At 45.8% G+C, this 22,845-nt stretch overlaps 1 protein-coding gene across 1 annotated transcript in view; it reads right to left on the bottom strand.

The window, feature by feature from the left end:
- Positions 1-22,845, bottom strand: part of MYCBP2 (MYC binding protein 2) — a 553,924-nt gene that overhangs the window by 209,378 nt on the left and 321,701 nt on the right. The window contains 1 exon segment of the mRNA XM_082246610.1: positions 3,389-3,561. Within this exon segment, the coding sequence (XP_082102736.1) occupies positions 3,389-3,561 (173 nt within the window).

Raw genomic sequence — 22,845 nt, 5'->3', positions numbered from 1 at the left:
ATTTTCATTTGTAATATTTTGTTGAGAATGCTTTACTGGCAATGATTGTCTGAAGTCTGGAACCCAAGAACATTACCAAAGACTGGGTTTCTGCCTTTAGCAAGTGAAATTCATGCTCAATTGGGTTGAGATCAGGTGATTGACTCAACCATTGCAGAATATTCCACTTTTACTTCAAAAGCTCCAGAGCTGCTTTTACAGTGTGTTTTGGATCATTGTCCATCTATACTGTGAAGCGCCACCCAATCAACGTTGTTGCCTTTAGCTGAACCTGGGCTGACAGTATATCTCTAAAAACTGTATTATTCATCCTGCTGCTTCAGTCTTTTGTCACATTAATAAAACACCAATGACCTAGTGACACTGGAAGCCATGCATGCCCATGCCATCACACTGCCTCCACCATGTTTTACAGATGACGTAGTGTGCTTTGGATCATGAGCTGTTCCAAGCCTTCTCCACACTTTTTTCTTCCCGTCATTCTGGTACAGATTCATCTTCGTTTCATCCGTCCAAAGAATGCTTTTCCAGAACTAAGCTGGCTTTTTTTTTTTTTTTAAGATGTTTTTTAGCAAAGTCGAATCTGGCTTTTCTATTCTTCAGGCTTATGAATGGTTTGCACCTTGTGGTGGACCCTTTTTTATTTTCTCTCGTGAAGTCTTTCCTTGATTGTAGACTTTTACAATGATACACCCACCTCCTGGAGAGTGTCCTTTATATGTCTGGATGTTGTGAATGGGTTTATTACTTGACCATAGAGAAGATCCTGCGATCATCCACCACTGTTTTTCTTTCATAGACGTCCAGGCCTTTTTAGGTTGCTGAACTCACCAGTGCGTTCTTCTTGCTTTAGAATGTACCAAACGGTTGATTTGGCCACTCCTAATGTTGCTGCTATGGATTTGTTTTTGAAGCCTTGCATGGGACTGTTTCACTGGCATGGACAGCTCCTTTGAACGCATAATGTAGGTTCACAGCAATAGATTTCAAATGCAAATACCACACTTCTAATAAACTCCAGACCTTTTACCTGCCTAATTGATGAAGAAATAACAAATGCGTAAGCCCACACCTGGCAATGAAACAGCTTTGGATTCAAATGTTTAATTACTTTTGGTCCCCTGAAAAAGGGGGATGGCTATTCTTAAGAGCTTTAATTCCTTTTTTGAATTTAATTACTGAAATAAATTAACTTTTTTCAAAGGAATCACAGATTTAGAGAACAACCTATCTTAGAAAACATGGGCTTACCATAAAAAGGATTAGTTCACCTTTGCAGAAAAAGGTAAAACGGTGAATGGATATTGGCCTGTCCCCACTGTATTTGCCACAGGGTTGCCAAGGTGTCAGCACCCCTGCAGCCACTCCAGCGGACCATGGATTTGAAGTCCCCACTTGAGCCACTTTGGACATAAACCACTGGAGACAATTCTATCCAGTAGTAGTTAAACCTGGAGGACAGAAGGTCCACATCCAGTGTTCCCCCATCTACGGCAGATGTCTTGAAAACAATCTGGGTATAAGGGCCACTACCCCAGAGTCCAAGCACTATTGAATGTGGAAGTCTACCTACCAATGGTCCACACCTGGGATATATGTGGCAGTCAAGGCAGGAACATGAAGTTCCGCTCAGGACAGGCTCCTACCTGTCTTGCTGCGGCAGGACTTCCGGCTCCTCTTTAATTTACAAAGACCACCATTGTGGCATTGCCTGAATTATTCGTACTGTATGAGCTTTCAGAAAGATGGTCTAACGATGCAGAGACAGCCAAATTTCCCTAAGTATCAGGATAATTATTGGGAGACGTGATATCTCCAGAGACCAAATACTTTGTACTGAAAGGGTTCCCTGTACTCCTCTCCAATCCAAGATGATTGCATCCACCATAGGGATCTTCGAAAATATAGAACTAAATGACTTACCGGACCCTACAGTTGGATTCCTGGGCTAAAAGGCTAGGGAACTCTGAGCCAAGTTAATTTGTCTGTCCAGAAACTTGATTGATCTGTCCCATGATGACAGAGTAATATTGAAGTCTGGAGAGAAAACTGGGCTGATCTCCAAAAGACCAAAAAGACTTATCAACAGGCTCAAGACACTCACAGAAAAACAAAAGAGTTGGTCGACTTCTGGAAAGGGAAACCCAAATCTGGGTTCAGAGAATCTGAAGTTTCTCTACCGGAAGAAATGCTCTGCCCAGATTTCCCAAACAATTACTTTATTCCAACAATTTTTGAAAGCTTAGGATTCAATAAGAAAATGCAGCATGGGTAATATCAAGGCCAGCACCCTGGTGAACACACAGGTTGGTGATGAGAGGCTGAAGGCAGGACCAAACTGGTAGAAGGATCTCTCAGAAATGCTGATGTGCTGGCTAAACTAAGTAAGGGGTAGATAGGTATGCATCCTTGAGGACCACAGATGCCAAAAAATTTGCACTGAAAATGCAGATGCACTACGCTTTTGACAGAAGGGTCCTGTCAGCCTGCTAGCCTTCTAATGTAAACACCAGGTGCTGCATGCAAACTGTTCAGAAACCAACTTCAGAGTTGCTGTAGACATCTCCGAGTACATTACTCCACAACATCTGCAGCTAGTGACAGTGATTACACCTTTGCAATGCGCCAATGTGCAGTAAGCTGCGTATGGATGTGCATTGCTTTAAAGCAGCCCTTTTATTTTGAATGGATTAAACAATGCACATCAATCCAGATCTATGTCTTACACTGCATTTCGGCCTGGTGCATTGCGTAGGGAATTAGGGTGCCATTTAAAATAGAACATATGCATGTATATGTAATCAGTTTAAAATTCTTGTGCAATTTAGGAGGGGTAGGGTTATTTAGAACATTAACTTATGTTACCCATTTTTTCTCATAGATAGCTGGTTCACCTTCCCATGGCAACATCACTTACAAAATTGATCTAAATGCAGTGTTTTTTGGGAATAGATCACTAATACAAAAGCATGTTGCTTCAAAGGGAGAAAGATAACGATCTGCACTGTTCCAACATGGCTGCTGAAAATCAAAGGAAATACTATTGATGTCAGTGGGGCTATTTCTATAATGATAATAGTGAGGCATCGTGATTAAATTGTACTATAGAATGTGCAAATAGAGAAACCCAGGAGCAAACCAACGTATTGGGTTAAGTGCTGGATCAGTGCTAGTAGCTAGCAGTTTCAGTGCAAAATCCCGGTAAACCTGCTTAAAGCCAATGAAATATTGAGAACCAATCCAAGGTTGAGAGCTGTCCCAGTGTACTTTTAAAATGTTTGCTTAAAAAACAAAGTCCTACTGTTCTTGTACCTGCATGGTAAAAAAAAAAAAAAAAAACTCCCACGTAAAAATATTGCACAGTGAGCTATAGAATTCTAATACTAACCTTGCCAAACGTCCACCACTAGATCCTGGCACACAAGTGATGAAATCCTCCAGAAATGACTGCTCATTGCTTTGAATTTGCAAGGGAAGCTTTCCTTCTAGAGCTTCCAGAATGGTTGGAGAATGAGACAGAGCAAGGCCTTTTCCTAAAATCCCAGAATGTGTTTTGCACACCTGTAAGATAATGAACATGCATCTAAGCAAATACAATTTGTTTTAAAAAAAGGTATCGATACAAAAAAAATAGACTCTTTAGGGTTTACACATCTACTGTAACGCAAGCAGCTTCCACATGCTGTCTTGATTAAATTCCCTACTTAATGGGTGAAGGCCTTTTTTCTCTGTACAGTGCGCTTCCTTTGGTAAAATAGCCACTTTTTTTTTTTTTTTAACAGCACATTTAGCAGAAGAAAGTAATCCCACCAAATATGTCAAAATAATTATAAAAAGGTCATCAGTTATCAAAACATTAGAAAACCAGAGTTGAGAAAATATGCATCTTGATTACCTATAGAATCTTTATTTTGGTGTAGAGTACAACTCACAGGACTTCTTTTCATAGACAATGGGTTAAATGCAGGCTACCTTCAGGTGTCTGGACACAAAAAACTGGCTAGGGTCACCACCCCTAGTGTGCACTCATATAACCCTGCCCAGCCAATGAGACAAGATTTTTCAAGCAAGCAATAAGGAGAAATCAAAAAACACAGAGGGGAGGACCATGAGTTTTGTACTGTACTACAAGATAAATTAACAGGCAAAGTCAAAATTCCTACTATCTTAAGTGCAAGTACAAGACACAGAACTTGGAATCATAGATCAAATGTCCTCAAGCAAGAAACCGAGTGATGGGCTACGACATACCAAAACAGAAACGCCAACAGGACCACAAGAAAAAGAAGTGTTAAACACAAAAAAAAAAAAAAAAAAACACTCAGATTACAGCTGAGGGCCAGTTCACATCATAGAAATGCTGTCCGCATGCGTTCCAGAAGCTTTTCTGCATGCGTGTTTTTTAAATGTTTTTGATGCATTCCAGTGCATTTTCCCACCTCTTTTTTCTTAATCTTAACTACTTCCGGTCCGCGCTATAGCCGAAAGACGGCTACAGCGCGGACTCGAATTTCCGTGAAGCCGTCTTTAAACGGCCTCCCAGTAACAGGCTCCCGCGAGCGCGCATCGGGGAAAATCTGTGTTGGCCGTGTCCCTTGGACACAGCCAATCACAGATCGTGGCGAATGGCCAATCACAGCAGCCATTCGTCACTCGATCGAGGCATCCAATGAGAGATGATCTCAAATGTAAACATATGAGATCATCTCTCATTGCCAGCTCTCCTTCCTCACACACAGACTGCAGTGTGAGAAGAGGAGAGATCCGTGAGTTTACAGAGTGTGTCCACAGTGTTGCCCAGTGTCCACCAGTGTGCCCATCTGTGCCCACAGTGCATATCAGTGTGCCCACCGCTCAGTGTGCCCACAGTGCCCATCAGTGTGCCCACGGTGCCCATCAGTGTGCCCACGGTGCCCATCAGTGTGCCCATCAGTGTGCTCATCAGTGTGCCCACAGTGCCATTGTGCCCATCACAGTGTCCATCAGTGTGCCAATCACTGTCACAGTGCCCATCAGTCTCACCGTGCCCATCAGTGTCACCGTGCACCATCAGTCATCAGTGCCACCAGTGTCACATCTCACCGTGTCAAAAGGGCCTACAGTTCAGTGTCATCAGTGCCATTAGTGTCACCGTGCCAATGTGTAGGATCACCAACGATGGCAAAGAATTTTTTTTTCAGCCGAGGAGGCCTTCAATATCCTGAGTGTAAACGAGGAGATCAACAGGGAGCTCTCTGCTTCGGAATCTTCTTCGGATTAAGAGTCTGACTCCAAAGTAAATTACGAGCCGGTCATAAACAGTGGGACGCAGACAGACTCCGACGAGGAAGAATATTGCATGCCTGCCAAACGAAGGCGTTCTGGTGAGGAGCAGTGCCATCCACCAGCTCCGCAGTGCCATCCACCAGCACCACAGTGCCTCGGCAAGAAAGACCAAGTTCAAGTGGGGTGTCACCTCGCCCCCAAAGGGTTAGGACCAACGCCAGCCTTCCCTATGCCCTTCAGAACCCCTTGTGGCTTCCTCCTAACTCAGGAGAAGCCATCATCCCCCCTTTCACTGCCCAGCCAGGAGTCCAGGTTAACACGGAGAACTTTGCCCCGATAGACTTCTTCAGTTTAATTTTTACGGAGGGCCTGCTGACGTCAATTGTGGCCCAGTGCAACCTGTATGCACAACAACTTATTCGGAGTAACCCCACGTCATTTTATTCCCACCCCTTTGAGTGGAGAGACCTAACGGTGGAGGAGTTCAAGATCTTTTTAGGCCTCACCTTCAATATGGGACTCAAAAAAAAAATGAATTGCGTGCATATTGGTCAACCAAACCTATCTACCATATGCCCATCTACTCTGCAGTAATGCCCAGGGCCAGATATTTGATGATAATGAGGTTCCTCCATTATAATGACAATACCCAGTGCCCTCCCCGAAATTCCCCAACATTTGACAAGCTTTATAAAATTCGGCCACTTCTAAATTTTTTTTTTCGGAAATATTTTCTCAATTATTTACCCTAGACCAACATGTATGTGTGGATGAGTCCCTGGTTAAATTTACCGGCAGGTTGGGCATCAAACAATTCATTCCCAGCAAACGGGCCCGCTATGGGGTAAAGGTGTATAAATTATGTGACCGAGCCACAGGGTACACATATGCCTTTAAGGTGTACGAAGGGAAGGACACCCAGCTGCATCACCCTGAATGTCCAGACTACTTGGGATCAAGTGGGAAAGTTGTTTGGGACCTCATTTACCCTCTCCTAGAAAAAGGCTACCACCTTTACGTAGATAACTTCTACACAAGTTTGCCCCTGTTCCGCAACCTTCACAGGAAGAAGACTCCTGCATGTGGCACGGTCAGAAAAAACAGGAAAGGCTTTCCTCAAAAGCTCGTTAACACCAAGCTGAGTAGAGGGGAGACGGCGAGTCTGCGAAATGAGGAAGTTCTGGCTGTGAAGTGAAGGGACAGAAGAGACGTGTACATGCTGTCTTCAATCCACAATGACAACTACGTGGAAGTCCGAAGATGGAATGGCCCAATCCAAAAGCCAACGTGTGTACATGAGTACAACTTGTTCATGGGGGGAGTGGACTTCAACGACCAAATGATGGAACCCCATCTACCCACAAGACGAACATATCATTGGTACAAAAAAGTCTCAATTTATCTTTTTCATTTGGCCACATACAATTCGTACATAATATAGCGCAAGTCCACCGAAAGCCCCCCAACCCTTCCTTTATTACCTGGAGGAAATCTTCACTGCCCTTATATTTCCAAACAGCCAACAAGAAAACATTCGATCTGACGTAATAAGTAGACTTTCTAAAACGCCATTTTCCCAGTAAAATCCCTCCCACACAAACAGACAAAAGACGGCAGAAAAAATGTAGAGTGTGTACCAAGGCAGGAGTTAGAAAAGACACCCGTTATTATTGTCCCCAGTGTCCTTCCCAACCAGGCCTTTGTATAGAAGACTGTTTCCTCCACTAATAATTTAGACAAGTATGGTAACGAAGTATGGTAAACGTAGTCCTCCACCTTCACCCCTTATGCCACTGTATGCTCCTGAAATGACCCTGGCCTGTTATTCAACGACGCCTTTGCCTGCTGATTTTGTACATATGTCTGCCTGCTCCGGAACTGACCCTGGCCTGTTTTTTGACCATGCTTCTGCCTGCTGATTCTGTTCATACCTCTGCCTGATCTGGAACTGACTCTGGACTGTTATTTGACCACGCCTTTGCCTGCTGATTTTGTACACACCTCTGCCTGCTCTGGAACTGACCCTGGACTGTTTGACCACGATTTTTGCCTGCCTCTTGGAGTAGTGGGATTCATACCACAGGGGTCTCGCATATGTGAGGGGACCAGAATTGTTTTTCTGGATGAAGAAAACACTTTTTTGTTTTTCTTCTTCTCAGATTAGGGTCTGGATCCCGGAGGCTTCAAATCGATTTGGGCGGGAGAAGCCTCTACCCCTGTCCCCATTCTATCCCGACAGAGGCCCTACTTCTGCCTGCAGGACTTACTACCATCATGACTCTGCCTGCCACATGAACTGACCACACCAGCACTGCTCACAATATCTGCCTGATGGTGCTCCTTGCATGTTGGGCCTCTCTATATGAGTAGACTGCAAAAAAGTCTCACACATGTGGTATCGCCATACTCGAGGAGCAGCAGAATGTGTTTTTGGGGTGTAGTTGTAAGTATGCATATGCCATGTGAGAGAAACAACCTGTTGAAAATGACAATTTTGTAAAAAAAAAAGAAAAAAAATTTAATTTTGCAAAGAATTGTGGGAAAAAATGACAACTTCAAAAAACTCACCATGCCTCTTATTAAATACCTTGGAATGTCTACTTTCCAAAAAGGGGTCATTTGTACTTTCCTGGCTTGTTAGGGTCTCAAGAAATGGTCAGTACATTAGGTGTGATCAATTTTCAATGATTAGCATAATAGCTTGTAGACTCTCTAACTTTCACGCAGACCAAATAATATACACTTATTTGGGTTATTTTTACCAAAGATATGTAGAAGTATAAATTTTGGCCAAAATTTATGAAGAAAAATTACTAATTTGCAAAATTTTATAACAAATTTTCAGTCTTTTTTTCATTTATAGCGCACAAAATAAAAAGCCCAGTGGTGAATAAATACCATCAAAAGAAAGCTCTATTTCTAAGAAAAAAAGGATGAAAAATTCATATGGGTTCAGTGTTGCATGACCGCGCAATTATCATTCAAAGTGTGAGAGCACTGAAAGCTAAAAATTGGTCTGGATGGGAAGGGGGTTTAAGTGCACAGTAGGCAAGTGGTTAAATACGGACGTGTGTTTCAGTGCGTTGTTGATGCATTTTACAGAGTTCCAGTATAGTCCAGTGCAGGAAAAATGCAGCACGTTCTACTTTTTTTTTTCTGGAATGCACTGGAACTGCAAGCACTGGAGTGAATTATGCCATTGGAAACCATATAACCTACTTTCCATGCGTTTGATGCAGAAACAAAAACCCACTGGACTGCATGTGGTGTGAACTGGCTCTGAAACATTTTTCATTTAAAGCTTGCGTCCGTTAAGACCTTAAAATCCATCTGGTAAGACTTAGAGAATGTGAACGAAGGACCAGGTGGCAGCCTTGCAAATTTAGGAAAAGAAGAGTTGATGCTGAAAAGCCTAAAGCTGGGTACACTTTTTTTGTTCACTGGTTCCACAGGCTGTGAGCCCTGATGGAATGCTGATTTTTCAAAAAGTGGCGTGGTGTCCGACTGCCTTCCGTAATATCCCAGTTCCACCTTAAGTCGCTAAACGCCACTATTACAGGTTTAAAAAAAAATCCCAGTGTTTGGTTTGCGCAAAGGTATACAATCAATATACGCTCATTTGGGATTTTTTTTTTTTTACCACAAATATGCAGCAGAATACCCATTAGCCTAAATTGGTGAAGAAATTTTATATTTTTACAATTTTCTATTTTGGATATGCTTTACAGCAGAAAACAAAACATATATAGATTTTCTTCAAAATGGTCTTTTTTTTTTTGTTTATAGCACAAAAAAAAAAAAGTGGTGATCAAACACCACCAGTAGAAAACCATTTGGGGGGTGGGGGGATGGTATGGGGGGGAATAAAAACACTTTATTTATTTGGGTACAGCATGCATTGTACAACCGAGCAATTTTCAGTTAAAGTAAAAGTTGTAGCTGAGCAGTCCATCAGCAGGAAGCTATCCAGGTAACACTGGCTAGCAAATGTATTCAAAAGTTTTGCTTCCAGAAAAACCTTTATAATTATGATAGAACCCTTCAAACTCAACTCAAACAATTTCAGAATGACCCAGGAGTTGAGAATATGAAATTAACGTTAATGTTTCCGACATGCTACATGGGATCAACAGGGTTTTTGTTCGTTGGCATTGTCAGTTGCACTTGGCTGCAGTGTCCAACAGTCAACATTAAGGTATTACAGTTGCCCTGTCCTAGTGAATCCTTTCACTGTTTGTCAATGACTGCCATCTAGATATTTGGGAAAAAAGTCCAAGTGAAAAGATAGAAATTAAATCTTCAGACGTTACACTTCATGGTCTTGTATGCTGTAAAAAATTTGTCAACCAGCTTGCCAAGAAAAGTCTTAATGACATCCTTGCATGCTTTCCAGGCAATTTTTTCTAAAACCAATAAAAGATTTTCAAGCTGCTTGTCTTTGATAACATATATGATCTATGGACCAACAAAAATTCCTATTATGGCATCAGTTATTCCTAGAAACATCTCAAATAGCGGAAATCTTCACCTTGCGGAAACCTTCACCTTCATCGCTTTCACAAAATGTTTCATCAGTCTGAATTTTATGAAGTGAAGGCAAAAATATCTGTTGCGTCAAGTGGTTCATGTACCACATTTTTCTCTCCTAGAACGAAATTCGGAGTGGCCATTTCAATTTCAGGTAATGAAACGCTCTTGTGTAGCTGTGTTACAGAACTTGGTATATCTGAGATACAAACCAAGCAGAAGAGCCACTACTTTTAGATCTCTACAGATATTCCAGAGGCACTTGGCGTTCTGGCTAGGCTTCCACAGTAGTTCTGTTTTCGTGCAACCCACCAAACAGGTTTTGCAAATTGCAAAAACAGAGGTCTATAAAAAAAACTGTAGGTGAAAGATTAAACCACAGTTTTTGGCGAATTTTAGACTTGTCTAAATTATCATGAAAAAAGGGAAACAAATTTTCTGTTGTCCAGTGTGATCTGGGACATGAATACCCCAAAGTGTTGCTCTCATGGCAATGCGCAGAAAGCAACAAACCCGAACTCCAGCCTGACCTTTTTTTCTACAAGGAATTGCACTACTTCTAACTTTCATAAAGCTATTAGTTTGAAGAACCTCCCTGCCGTCTTCTCTGTAAAAAACATGCAAGTAAAAACAGACCGTCTCTCATCGGCACAGAAAACAGTATGTTAGGCTAGAATACTGGGATGTGCAAGTATCCATGACATTCACCAATCCCAGAAAAACGCTTTTGTGGGCGAGTGATTCCAGTGGTCCTGTAGGTCCTGGTCGGGGTCCTTGTGCTGTCCTGTTGGGAGTCTGTCCAACAGACTCGAACAGGACAGCACAAGGACCCCGACCAGGACCACCAGAACCTACAGGACCACTGGAATCACTCACCCACAAAAGAGCCAGGACAAGAGCTAAAATCAGCACACACATCAGTGGAGCAGCGGAGACTAATCCATCCCTTCGTTCCGTAGGGACACTAGGTGGTCACCAGCCGATCTGAGCACACAGGATAGAGGTACTATGCAATTACCCTAAAAGGGCTGACTTACTATCTCCCCAGGATCTCTGTACCTTCTCCTTCCCCCCACTTCCTGATCTTTCCGGATATCCGGACCATCCGGCCCCCCCCCCTGATCTACTAGCAACTGTCTCCTGTGCTTTGCTACTTACCCCCTTCCCGCTCGCCCTCTCCTCCCTGAACTAGCCTTTGGCTCATATTCTTGTGACAATCCTGGCCAAGATACTTTCCTTTGCACTGTCCATCCTCGGTTTCCCATTCCTCCTTTGCTTACCAACTACTACATAGGAGGAGCCTGTGCACTGTAGTCAGCACTGGCATACACAGTTCATGCATGCAGGCATGACACTGTCATCGCCTTCCCCTTGATCTCCCAACATACTATTTGTAACATAACCTCCACACTTGGCTATCGGCCAGCGGGATCACCATGACAGTGCCATCCCCCCATCGGATGTCCGATTGTTTAATTGTTTGTATTATTATGATGTGTATGTTCACCATGCATAACATTGTTTGCTTGTCAACCCCACTGGGTCACATTCACTATTAAGGACTATTATTGTGTTTAATGTATCACATAGGTTACCGCATCACCGCTATTACTCAATATAAAGCACCACATACCTCTGCACTTCCCTCTCTGAACCTTGTTACTTCTGGAGGACTGAGAACACCTTGATAGTACGCAAAGTCAGTTTCTGCTCAACTCCACCATTGAAGGAAGGTCAAGATCCTAACCACCGAAAAAGAGCGAGGATTAACACCAAGAGATTCCACGCAATGTACGTCTTCCACGTACAATGGTAGATCTTCCTAGAAGTAGATTTCCTAGCCTTTAATAGCGGTAGAATCACTGACTCAGACAAACCTCTATCCATCAGCACCTGGCGTTCAACAGCCAAGCTGTCCAAACCAGTGACTGTAAAGCAGGATGGAAGATTGGTCCTTGGTACAGCAGATCCTCCCTAAGAGCAAGCTTCCAAGGAACGTCAGCAACAAGCTGCACCAGATCGGCATACCAAGCCCAGCGAGGCAAGTCCGGGGCCACTAAGATGACCGGAATCCCTTCTGCCTCGAACCTGCATAGAAGAAGTCTTGGCAGAAACTTGAAAGGAGGGAAGGCATAAAATTAGACAATACTGACCTCCATGGGGCCACCAGCACACCTGCAGCATCCGCCAGAGGATAGCGGGACTGAGCCACAAACCTCTTCACCTTTCTGTTGAGCAAGGACACCAACAGATTCACCCTGAGGATGCCACACCGGTGACAACTGATGAAACACCTACGGATGAAGGGACCACTCCCCTTGGTCCAATGCCTACCGACTGAGGTAATCCGCCTGACCGTTTTCCACCCCAGGAATGTGTACAGCGGAGAGGGCTTGAACAATTGTTCTGCCCACCTTTAGAATGCCGGCTACCTCCAGAGCCACCAGGACACTTCTTGTGCCCCCCTGGTGATTGAGATAAGCTACGGCCGTGGCACTGTCCAATTGAACGCGCATAGGACATCCTGGAAGACGATCCGTCCAATGTTCCAGGCACAGTCTGATCGCTCGGAGTACCAAGACATTGATCGTTAGTCTGGACTCTTCCAGTGTCCAGATCCCCTGAACAGAATTTTTGCTGAGGACGTCTCCCCAGCCGGACAGGTTGGCATCTGTGGTGACCACTGTCCAATACAAGGTAAGGAAGGATTTGCCCAGCCGAAGCTCCGGAAAATGAAGGCACCATAACAGGGACTCTTTCGTTCCCCGGTTCAGCCAGACCCGATTGTCCAGAGACACTGGATACTTGTCCAATTTGGCCAGAATCTTCCTTGCAGGGACCTTGTATGGAACTGTGCAAACAAGCCTCGAAGGTAGACCTCATCAGGCCCAGCACCCACATGCAAGCCCTGGCGCGATCACCACCTGCTGGACAGCAGGAGATGAATTGCAGCCTGCAATGTTTGGAGTTTGTCCAGAGGAAGGAGCACTCTGGTTAAGGCCGAGTCCAGAGTCAGACCCAGATAGTCCAGCTTTGTGGACGGAACCAAAGCAGATTTCTGAAAATTCGGAATGCAGCCAAACTCCTTCAGAGATCGTATGGTGATCTCCAGGTTTTCCACCAAAGGAGACTCTGCTAAGAGGAGGTGGTCATCCAAGTAGCCCAGTACCACGATCCCCCGCTGGCATAACAATGCTAGCACCGGGGCTAACACTTTTGTGAAGACCCGAGGAGGAGAGGCGAGACCAAAGGGTAACGCCACAAACTGATAATGCTCCTCTCCCACGGCAAAGCGGAGGAAATGCTGGTGACCGGCACATATTGGAATGTGAAGGCGAGCATCCATGATGTCGATGGAGGCAAGAAAATCCCCTAATGTTGGTATGCCATCACCGTGCGAATGGACTCCATTCTGAACTTCTGCACCCCCACAAAGCAGTTCAGTGCCTTGTGGTCCAGGATTGGACGCACCTTGCCTTCATTCCTGCTGGACAGCAGGAGATGAATTTGCAGCCTGCAATGTTTGGAGTTTTTCCAGAGGAAGAAGCACTCTGGTTAAGGCCGAGTCCAGAGTCAGACCGAGATAATTCAGCTTTATGGATGGAACCAGAGCAGAATTCTGAAAATCCAGAATGCAGCCAAACTCCCTCAAAGCTCATATGGTGATTTCCAGATTTTCCACCAAAGCAGTAAGAGACTCAGCTTGCAGAAGGAGGTCGTCCAAGTAACCCAGAACCACAATCCCCTATTGGCGTAACAATGCTAAAACCAGGGACAATACTTTCGTGACGACCCGAGGAGCAGAGGCGAGACCAAAGATTAACGCCAAAAACTGATAATGCTTCTCTCCCACGGCAAAGTGGAGGAAGTGCCGGTGACCAACATATTGGAATGCTGCGTGTTGTAAGCGCCCTTGATGTCGATGGATGCAAGAAAATCCCAGATGTAGGGAAGCCACCACCGTGCGAATGGACTCCTTTCTGAACTTCTACACCCGCACAAAGCAGTTCAGCGCCTTAACCACTTTACTACCAGTCACGTAACCTCTACGTCGGCTGACTTTGAGTGGTTATACCGGGATGATGCCTCTAGCTAGAGGCATCATCCCGGTACCGTTGTTTGAAGCCGACGGTCGGCTTTCCGTCGGTAACGATCGATGCGGCTCGGGAGCCGCTCGATCGTTACCCGGGGGGGCGGGAGGGGACGTCCCCCCCCTCCCGCCGCCTTCCGCGGCTTTGCTCGGGGCTACCGTCCCACCGGGAGCCCCGAGCACCCAGCCGGCACGTCCGCCGGCTGGATGGAGTCCCGATGAATGCCGGAAACGGCATCGATCGGGTCTCCGATGACGTAACCCGGAGGCAGCGTCCATGACGTCACGTCCGGGTTACTGTGCTGCAAAAGGCGGCAGATTTGAAAAACGGCTGTATGCAAAAATGCCGTTTTCGGCGTTTTGCATACAGGGAAGTGTAGTGGAGGGGTCTAGGGTCTTTTAGACCCTCGATCCCTCCATAAAGTGTACCTGTCACGACATATTGCTGTCACCAGGGATGTTTACATTGCTTGTGACAGCAATAAAAGTGATCAGATTTTTTTTTTTTTTAAAAACCTGTAATAAAGTTTAAAAAAAAAGAAAAAATAAATAGGAAAAAAAAAAAAAAAAAAAATTTAGCCGTCCCCGTCACCGTTAGGTCGCGCACAAAAAAAAACGTATACGCAAGTCGAGCCGCAAATGAAATCGCTGTTCAAACCACACATGTGAGGTATCGCCGCGATCGCCAGAGCGTGGGCAATAATTTAAAAAAAAGAGCTACACTCTAACTCTAAACTGGTAACCGTTAAATAAATTTAAAGCGTCGCAGATTGAGATCTCTATTGACCGTAGTTTGTCGCCATCCCACGGGGGGGCGCAATTTTAAACCGTAACATGTTTGGTATCTATTTACTCGGTGTGACATCATCTTTCACAATATACAAAAAAAATGGGCTAACTTTACTGTTTAGTATTTTTTAAATGCAGTGAAATGTGATTTTTCAAATTTTTTCCAAAAAAAATGGCGTTTTAAAGACCGCTGCGCAAATACCGCGTGACAAAAAATTTTGCAATGACCGACATTTTATTCTCCAGAGTCTTTGCTAAAAAAATATATATAATGTTTGGGGGTTCTAAGTAGTTTTCTAGGAAAAAATACTGGTTTTAACTTGTGAACAAAAAGTGTCCGAAATAGGGCTGGGGCTAAAGTGGTTAAGGTCCAGAATTGGACACACCTTGCCTTCCTTCCTGGGGACTGTAAACAGGTTTGAGTAAAAACCCCTGAAAAACGTTCCGAAGTCGGAACTAGGACAATCACCCTTTAAAGTAAAAGGTCTTGCACTGCCACAAAAAGAGCCTAAAGCGGACTGGAGACAGTCGCATGTTGGAGGGAAAAACCTTACTGGAGGGTAAGAAGGAAACTCGATCTTATAGCCGGATCGATTGTACCAGGGAAGTCCATGGGTCAGGGAACCAGCAAATACATCCCCCCACTCCAGATACGGGTGAGGGTGCACCTTCATGCAGAAGGGGCCTTGTCCGTGGGTCTGGAGAGGCCCATCCTTGACATTCCAGACCAAGTTTGCTTTGATCCGAAGGGCTTGAATCCCTCGTCAGTTGACCTTGAGGGACCCAAAAAAAAAAAAACACTTATGAGCAGACGAGGGTCCTTTCCCCTAGTAGCCTGTGGAAGAAAGAAAGGTTCTTTGGACCCCCCCCCCCCCATGTGAGACCTTTAATGATGTCATCCAGGGTAGCACCAAACAGGCGATCTCCTTGAAAGGGAAGATCAGTCAAGGCCTTTTTAGAAGTCCAGCATTTGAGCCAAAAGACACGGCGAAAGACCACTGTCGAAAGAGCCGAGTCAGTAGGAGAGCCGCATCCAAAGAGGCATCACAGAAAATTCAGCCACAGGACCAGCTGGCCCATGACCTCAGCAAAGGGGGGGCCATTACCCCTCCAGATCATGGCGCAAAAGCCTAGCCCATTCGGTCAGAGTCTGGGACACCAGGGCAATGGTGAATATTTGCCTCAGTGCTGAACCAGCCAGGGTGTACATATTGCGGGCCAAAGCATGTCAGCTGGGTCCTTAAAGGCTGGGGACCCTTCAACCGGAATCATGGTGGTCTTATTTAGTCTGGAAACTGGAGGGTCCACCACCGATGAAACAGTCAATTTCTTAAGGGACTCCTTATAGGGGTATCGCCTAGCAAACCGCTTAGGGTCGTCCCCACTCTTTAGTGACAATTCTGTTAAAATAGGAGGGGAAAGGGAACAACTTTGCTGCTCTGGATGGCTTGAGTGCCAAACGGAACCTGCGCCTCCGTCGCAGCTGCAGCCTCCATCTTTAAGGTCTAACTTAGCGCTACAATCAGTGCATCCACCAGCACCTCCTCACTGTCTGAAGATTCAGGGCACATGGCTGCAGACCCAGCAGGGTGACCCACGTCTACTGAATGGCTGAATCAGATCCAGGATCGGATGAGACAGATGAGGCAGGGGAAGGTGGGGGCGCTATTTTGCTAGCCTGTCGCCCAAAAGCAACCTCCACCTGGGACACAAAGGACTCCAGGATCACCGTCAGTGCATTGATGGATGGACGGGACCTTGAGGGTCCCACTGCCTCAGGAAGGGGGATAAGGTGGGGAGATGTGCTCCAAAGACTCCATGAGTCACCAGGGAGACCCCCACAAAAAAGTGTAAAACACTAAGGGACAACCCCTGTGGCTGACAGCCCATCCGGTTGTCAGCCACAGAGCACTAATCTTTCCTCAGCAGAGAGGGAGAGGACCACACCAGACTCACCACCCCGCAGAAATCAGGCACCTGCAGCCACTAGGAGAATCTGCACTGCACGAGCGACGATCAGGAAATGAAAGGATTCAGGAGTTCGCACCAGGGGATGAGGAGGGGCTCCCACTGCCGAAAACAGCACCCAGGAGACTCCACAGATACGGCCGCCGCCATTTTTTATGGCAAACCACTGCAAAATGGCTGCTGATCTACCAAAACATGGCCACCGTACATTGCAGCACAAGGCTACAACAAAATGGGGACCCGGCCGTATGCGACCTCGTGAGGCATTTAACTCGCAGGCCACCCCCTGTCCAGTGGGGCTATGTTGCGGCCGACCTAGCGCAGAGCTGAGGTCTGTGCGCTCGCTGGCAAGACTGGGGTGATCATGAGATCTAGATTATCCAGCCCCTTGCTCAGTTCGTCGGTTGATTGTAGATCTCACACGAAAAACCAAGAGAAAAAAAGCTGAGTTATACTTACTGGTAACTCCTTTTCTAGTAGTCTTCCAGGACAGCCCATGAGACCTTAGGGCTCCTCCCCCAGGGACAAGAAACACATTCCAAAATTTAAATAAAAGGCGGTCCCTTCAGTCCTCACCTTCAGTATTTCATGAGAACCGTAGGACACTCTGTAAAACATACATATATAGATATATATACACACATATCATACATTATACATAATATCAGATAAACCGGGTGGGAATCCGGCTGTCCTGGAAGACTACTAAAAAAGGAGTTACCAGTAAGTATAACTCAGCTTTTCTCAGAAACGTCTTCCAGGACAGCCCATGAGACGATGAGCAAGAAACTTACCAGTCTAGGGAGGGACTACTGCCTGGAGCACCTTTCGACCAAATGCCTGTTCCTGAGAAGAGAGGAGGTCCAGGCGATCATGTCCAACAAAGGTCGAAAAGTTAGACCAGGTAGCTGCCTTACAGATCTGGTCTGGTGAGGCACCGGCCCTTTCAGCCCAAGACGTGGACAAAGCTCTAGTAGAGTGTGCATTAATGAAAGGTGGAGTCACCTTCTTCACCAGATAGGCTTCTGCGATGGCCCGTTTTATCCATCTTGCTAAAGTGGCCTTAGAAGCTTTTTCCCCTTTATGGGAGCCGGGAAACTGTATGAATAAAGTATCACTTTTCCTGAAGGTTTTAGTCACCTCCAGGTATTTCAGAAGGGCTCTTCTAACATCCAAACAACTAAATTCTCTTTTTTCGTTATTTGGGAATTTACAAAAGGTAGGAAGTACTATGTCCTGAGTCCTATGAAAGGAAGAAGCTACCATGGGTAAAAACCCTGGATCTGTTTTTAGCACAATCCTGTCATCAAAAATCATGAGAAAGGGTTCTCTGATTGAGAGAGCCTGTAGTTCGCTTACCCTTCTAGCCGAAGTTATAGCTACTAAAAATAAAGTTTTTAGGGTGAGCAATTTTTCTGACAAATCTTCCAAGGGTTCAAATGGACTGGTTACCAAAACCTGAAGTACCAAGGATAGATTCCAAGCTGGACACGTTTTTATCACGGTCGGCTTTGTCCGGGCAATTGCTCTGAAAAAATTATTTACATTTGGGTCTTCTCTAAGGGAAAACTGAAGAAAGACACTAAGGGCGGCAGCCTGTACCTTCAAAGTTCCCAGGGAGAGACCTTTGTCTATGCCTTCTTGAAAGAATTCCAAGATAGTTGGTATATCTGGAGAATGTCTCTGATTCTCCGCCATCCAAAAATGGAATTTCTTCCATATTTTAGCATACATTTTTCTTGTGACTGGCTTTCGACAGCTGGTTAATGTTTTGATTACTCTGTCTGAGAACCCCTGAGAGCCTAGTATCTGTTCCTCAGATACCAGGCAGTCAGGTTTAGGGTTCTGGAGGTATGGATGGACCACCGGACCTTGTGTCAATAGGTCCTGTCTCCAGGGTAGGACCATTAGAGGTTTTGCAGCCAGAGCCTGAAGGCGTGCAAACCATGGCCTTTTGGGCCAGTACGGGGCTATCAGGATCATCTCCGTGTCTTCCTGGATGAATTTCTGGAGGACCTGTGGGATTAATCTGACCGGAGGAAATGCGTAACAGAGCTTGATTTTCCAGGGGTAGGCAAAGGCGTCGATGCCTAAGGCCTGATCCCCCTGAGTTATGGAGAAAAACTTTTCTGTTTTCCTGTTTGCCTGGGAAGCAAATAGGTCCACTACTGGAAGACCCCATGAGGTTGTGATATCTCTGGGTTGAGGGACCAGTTGTCCTGATTCACCTGGTGGCGGCTGAGATGGTCTGCTAAACAGTTCTGCGTCCCCTTCAGGTGGATAGCCGAGATGGATGTTAGATTCAGCTCGGCCCAGACAAAGATTTTCTGTGCTATGGACTGTAGACCCTGACTTCGAGTACCTCCCTGTATGTTCAGGTACGCCACAGTTGCTATATTGTCTGACCGGATTTGTAGATGGCTTCCCTCTATATCTACCTGAAAAAAACTCTAAGGCCTTTAGGACTGCCATAAGTTCCTTCTGGTTTGATGAAGTTTTTATCTGTGATGGGGACCATGTTCCCTGCGCCCATTTGTTCTGCAGATATGCCCCCCATCAGGAAGCGCTTGCATCCGTGGTGATCCTCTGACACCTGGATGGTCCAGCCTAGCCCTTTTGATAGGTGAAGAGAGGATCTCCACCACCAAAGAGTTTTTTATTTTGGTGGGAATCTTTACTTTTTGTTCCAAGGAACCTGGCCGTCCGTCCCAATTCTTTAGTAAGAATTCTTGGAGTGGACGTTGCTGGAATCGTGCCCAGGGGACTGCTGGGAAACAGGAGGTCATCAAGCCTTTTACCCTTGTTATGTCCCTCAAAGAGACCCATAAATTGGTCTGTAAGGAGGCTACCATTTGGTGCATCTTCCCAATCTTGGACTGAGGGAGAAAGATCATCTGATCCCGAGAGGAAATCTCGTACCCGAGGTAAGTTAGTCTCTGCGAGGGTATTAGGCAGGATTTTTGCCTGTTGATGATCCAGCCTAGTGAAGTCAGAAATTCCTGAACTACTAGGAGGTCTGCCTTCAGTTTCTGGTAGGATTCTGCCACTACCAGGATGTCGTTTAAGTAGGGGGTGATCATGATGGATTTCAGTCTTAGTGGGGCTAGTGCCTCCCCCAGGACTTTGGTAAAGATCCGGGGGGCTGAGGATAACCCGAAGGGTAGGGCCTGGAACTGGAAGTGTTTGACTTCTAGTCCTATCCTTACTGCCAGTCTCAGGAACTTCTGGTAGGACTTGTGTATCGGGATGTGAAAATACGCATCTTTTAAATCCAGGGTTGCCATGTAACACCCTGGATACAATAGGTTCCCTATGGAGTATATTGATTCCATGCGAAAGTGTTTGTATGCTATTTAGAGGTTCAGATTGCGTAAGTTCAGGATCAACCGATGACTTCCTGAAGGTTTTCGTATCACGAAGATGTGAGAATAAAACCCTGTTCCCTGTTCTTCCTTGGGGACTGGGATTATCACCTCTTGATCTAATAAGTCCCCTAGTTGGAGACTCAGGGCGGCAGCCTTGGTTGGATCCCTGGGCAGACATGTAATCAGGGTTCTTTCTGGAGGTTGGAGACAAAATTCCAGTTTGTGCCCTCTGCCTACCAGATCTAGAATAAAAGGGCTGGAAGTAATTCCCCTCCACTGTGGGAGGAAGGCCCTTAATCTCCCTCCTACTCTGAGAAGGGAGTCATTGGGGATTGTTGGGGCGTTGAGGAGGGTTAAACAAGATGTTACCCCTCCCCCTACCTTTATGCCCAGTCCAGCGCTTCTTGAAAGTTTGCAGAGTTTCGTTAGATCTCTGCTGTTTGCCCCTGCCACGAAAATTCTTTGGGGCATAGGGGTACTTTTTCTTTTCTGGGAATCCCTTATTTTTATCTGCTGAGCGCTCCAGAGCCTCTGTTAGGCCTGGGCCAAAGAGGTGGTCGCCTGTGAAGGGAAGACCACAGAGGCGTGACTTAGAAGTGAGATCCCCTGACCATGTCTTGAGCCATAGGCTTCGTCTGGCTGTGTTAGCCAATGCTGAGGTTTTTGCTGCCATTCTTACAGCCTCAGCTGAAGAATCCGCTAAGAACCCTACTGCCTGAAACAAGAGTGGAAACGACTTTACAATCTGTTCCCTTGGTGTTCCGGCAGATAAGTGCGTTTGGATCTGAGATAGCCATAACTCTAGGTGTCTGGCTATGCAGGTGGATGCCAGGGCAGGTTTTAAACTCATAATGGAGGCTTCCCAAACCCTACGTAATGTGGTGTCAGTCTTCTTATCCATAGGGTCCTTTAGTGACCCTGAATCCTCAAATGCCAAGTCTGTTCCCTTGGATATTCTGGCAAGAGAAGCATCCAATTTGGGGATTTTGTTCCTGGATACCTTCTTTTCAAGTTTCTGGGAAAAATGGATTTTTGTAAAATCTTACCGTAAAATCCTTTTCTCTTAGCTCATCGACAGACGTAGTCCTCGGTGATACACCACCTTCGGGTTATGTTACCTCCGCAGGAGCAGGACTAGACAGGAAATTAAAAAGCTCTGGCCACACCCTAGGGGCAGTCCCAGAGGGTATATCCTCTCTCTCTCTCTGCCTCAGCAAATCAGTTATGTGAAAAAGCAGTGCTTAGAGAATTTAACCCAACCCAACTCCAAAACAGAGGGGCGGGGACTACGTCTGTCGATGAGCTAAGAGAAAAGGATTTTACGGTAAGATTTTACAAAAATCCATTTTTCTCTAGCGCTCATCGACAGACGTAGTCCTCGGTGATACACCACCTTCGGGACGTCCCAGAGCAGTATCACAACTGAGGGGTGGGAAAATGGAAATCAAATCCCAATCTAGAAGGCCCAACCGGTGCCAACTAGAAGTTTACAATGCTCATCCTTAATGATGAGACTCCACCAAAAAAAGAGAAAACAATTTTTTTTTTTTTCAAACAGAAAAAAACCCTCGAGGTAGACCACCGGTCTCCTCAAATTGCGGCCTGCAAAACCTTGCGGCCAAATGAGGCATCCGCCGATGCCGTCACATCAATTTTATAAAATTTTGTAAAGGTATGTACCGACGACCAGGTGGCCGCCTTACATACCTGGACCACTGACGCCTGATGGCGAAAGGCCCAGAAAGTACTGAGCGCTCGAGTGGAGTGCGCCCTAACAGGGAACGGAGGACTCTGACCCTTAATAGAATAAGCCTGTACCACCGTTTGTCTAATCCATTTGGCAATGGTCGCGGCAGATGCAGGCAAACCCTTTCTGGGGCCATCCGTGATCACAAAAAGTGAATCCGTCTTACGGAATGATTCCGTAGCTTTCAGGTATACCCTGATTGCCCGAACCACATCTAAGGAATGCAACGCATGTTCCCGATGATGCTTGGGCTGAGGACACAAGGAAGGTAGTACAATATCTTCATTCAGATGAAAATCTGAAACCACCTTGGGAAGAAAGGATGGCTTAGGATGAAGTACTACCTTATCCCTATGAATCACTAGGTATGGTGACTGGCATGATAATGCAGCCAGTTCTGACACCCTGCGAGCAGAAGTACCAAATTAAGATCCCAGGGCGGTAAGGGCGCGCGGACTGGAGGAGCCAGGTGCCGCACCCCCTGGATGAAATTCCGCATCAAGGATTTGGTAGCTAAAGGCTTCTGAAAGAAGATTGCTAAGGCTGAAACTTGACCCTTGATGGTGCTCAAGGCTAGCTTCTGCTCAACCCCTTGTTGCAAAAAGGCCAATATTCGAGTCACCGAATAGGTACGTGGAGGAAATCCTAAAGATTCGCACCATGCAATATAAGTCATCCATGTGTGATAATAGACTTTGCTGGAAGTCGCTTTCCTTGCTTTAATAAGGGTAGGAATGACTGAAGTAGACAAACCTCTGTCCTTCAGTACTTGGGTCTCAATGGCCAGGCCATTAAAACCAGCGACTGTAAAGCACGAAGGTAAATTGGTCCTTGAGACCACAGACACTCCCTGAGACGAAGTTCCCACGGAACGTCTGCGACTAACATGTCCAAGTCGGCCAGGCCGGCTTGAGGAGGCCAGCCTAGAATTTCTAGGACCACTGGCGCTGATTGGATCTGAACCAGGCGTCCCTAGAGCTATCTGGCCCCGACCATCCGAGAAAGTCTGGTCGTTTTCTGTTCCCACACATTTATCAGATACCTGATAGTTATCAGGAAAGGTGATCTTTTCTGGTTGAACCTCAGGGACCGAA

The sequence above is a fragment of the Pelophylax lessonae genome, assembly GCF_965119305.1.
Source record: "Pelophylax lessonae genome assembly, chromosome: 2".
Taxonomy (NCBI): domain Eukaryota; kingdom Metazoa; phylum Chordata; class Amphibia; order Anura; family Ranidae; genus Pelophylax; species Pelophylax lessonae.
This window is presented reverse-complemented; position numbering and strand designations above follow the sequence as displayed.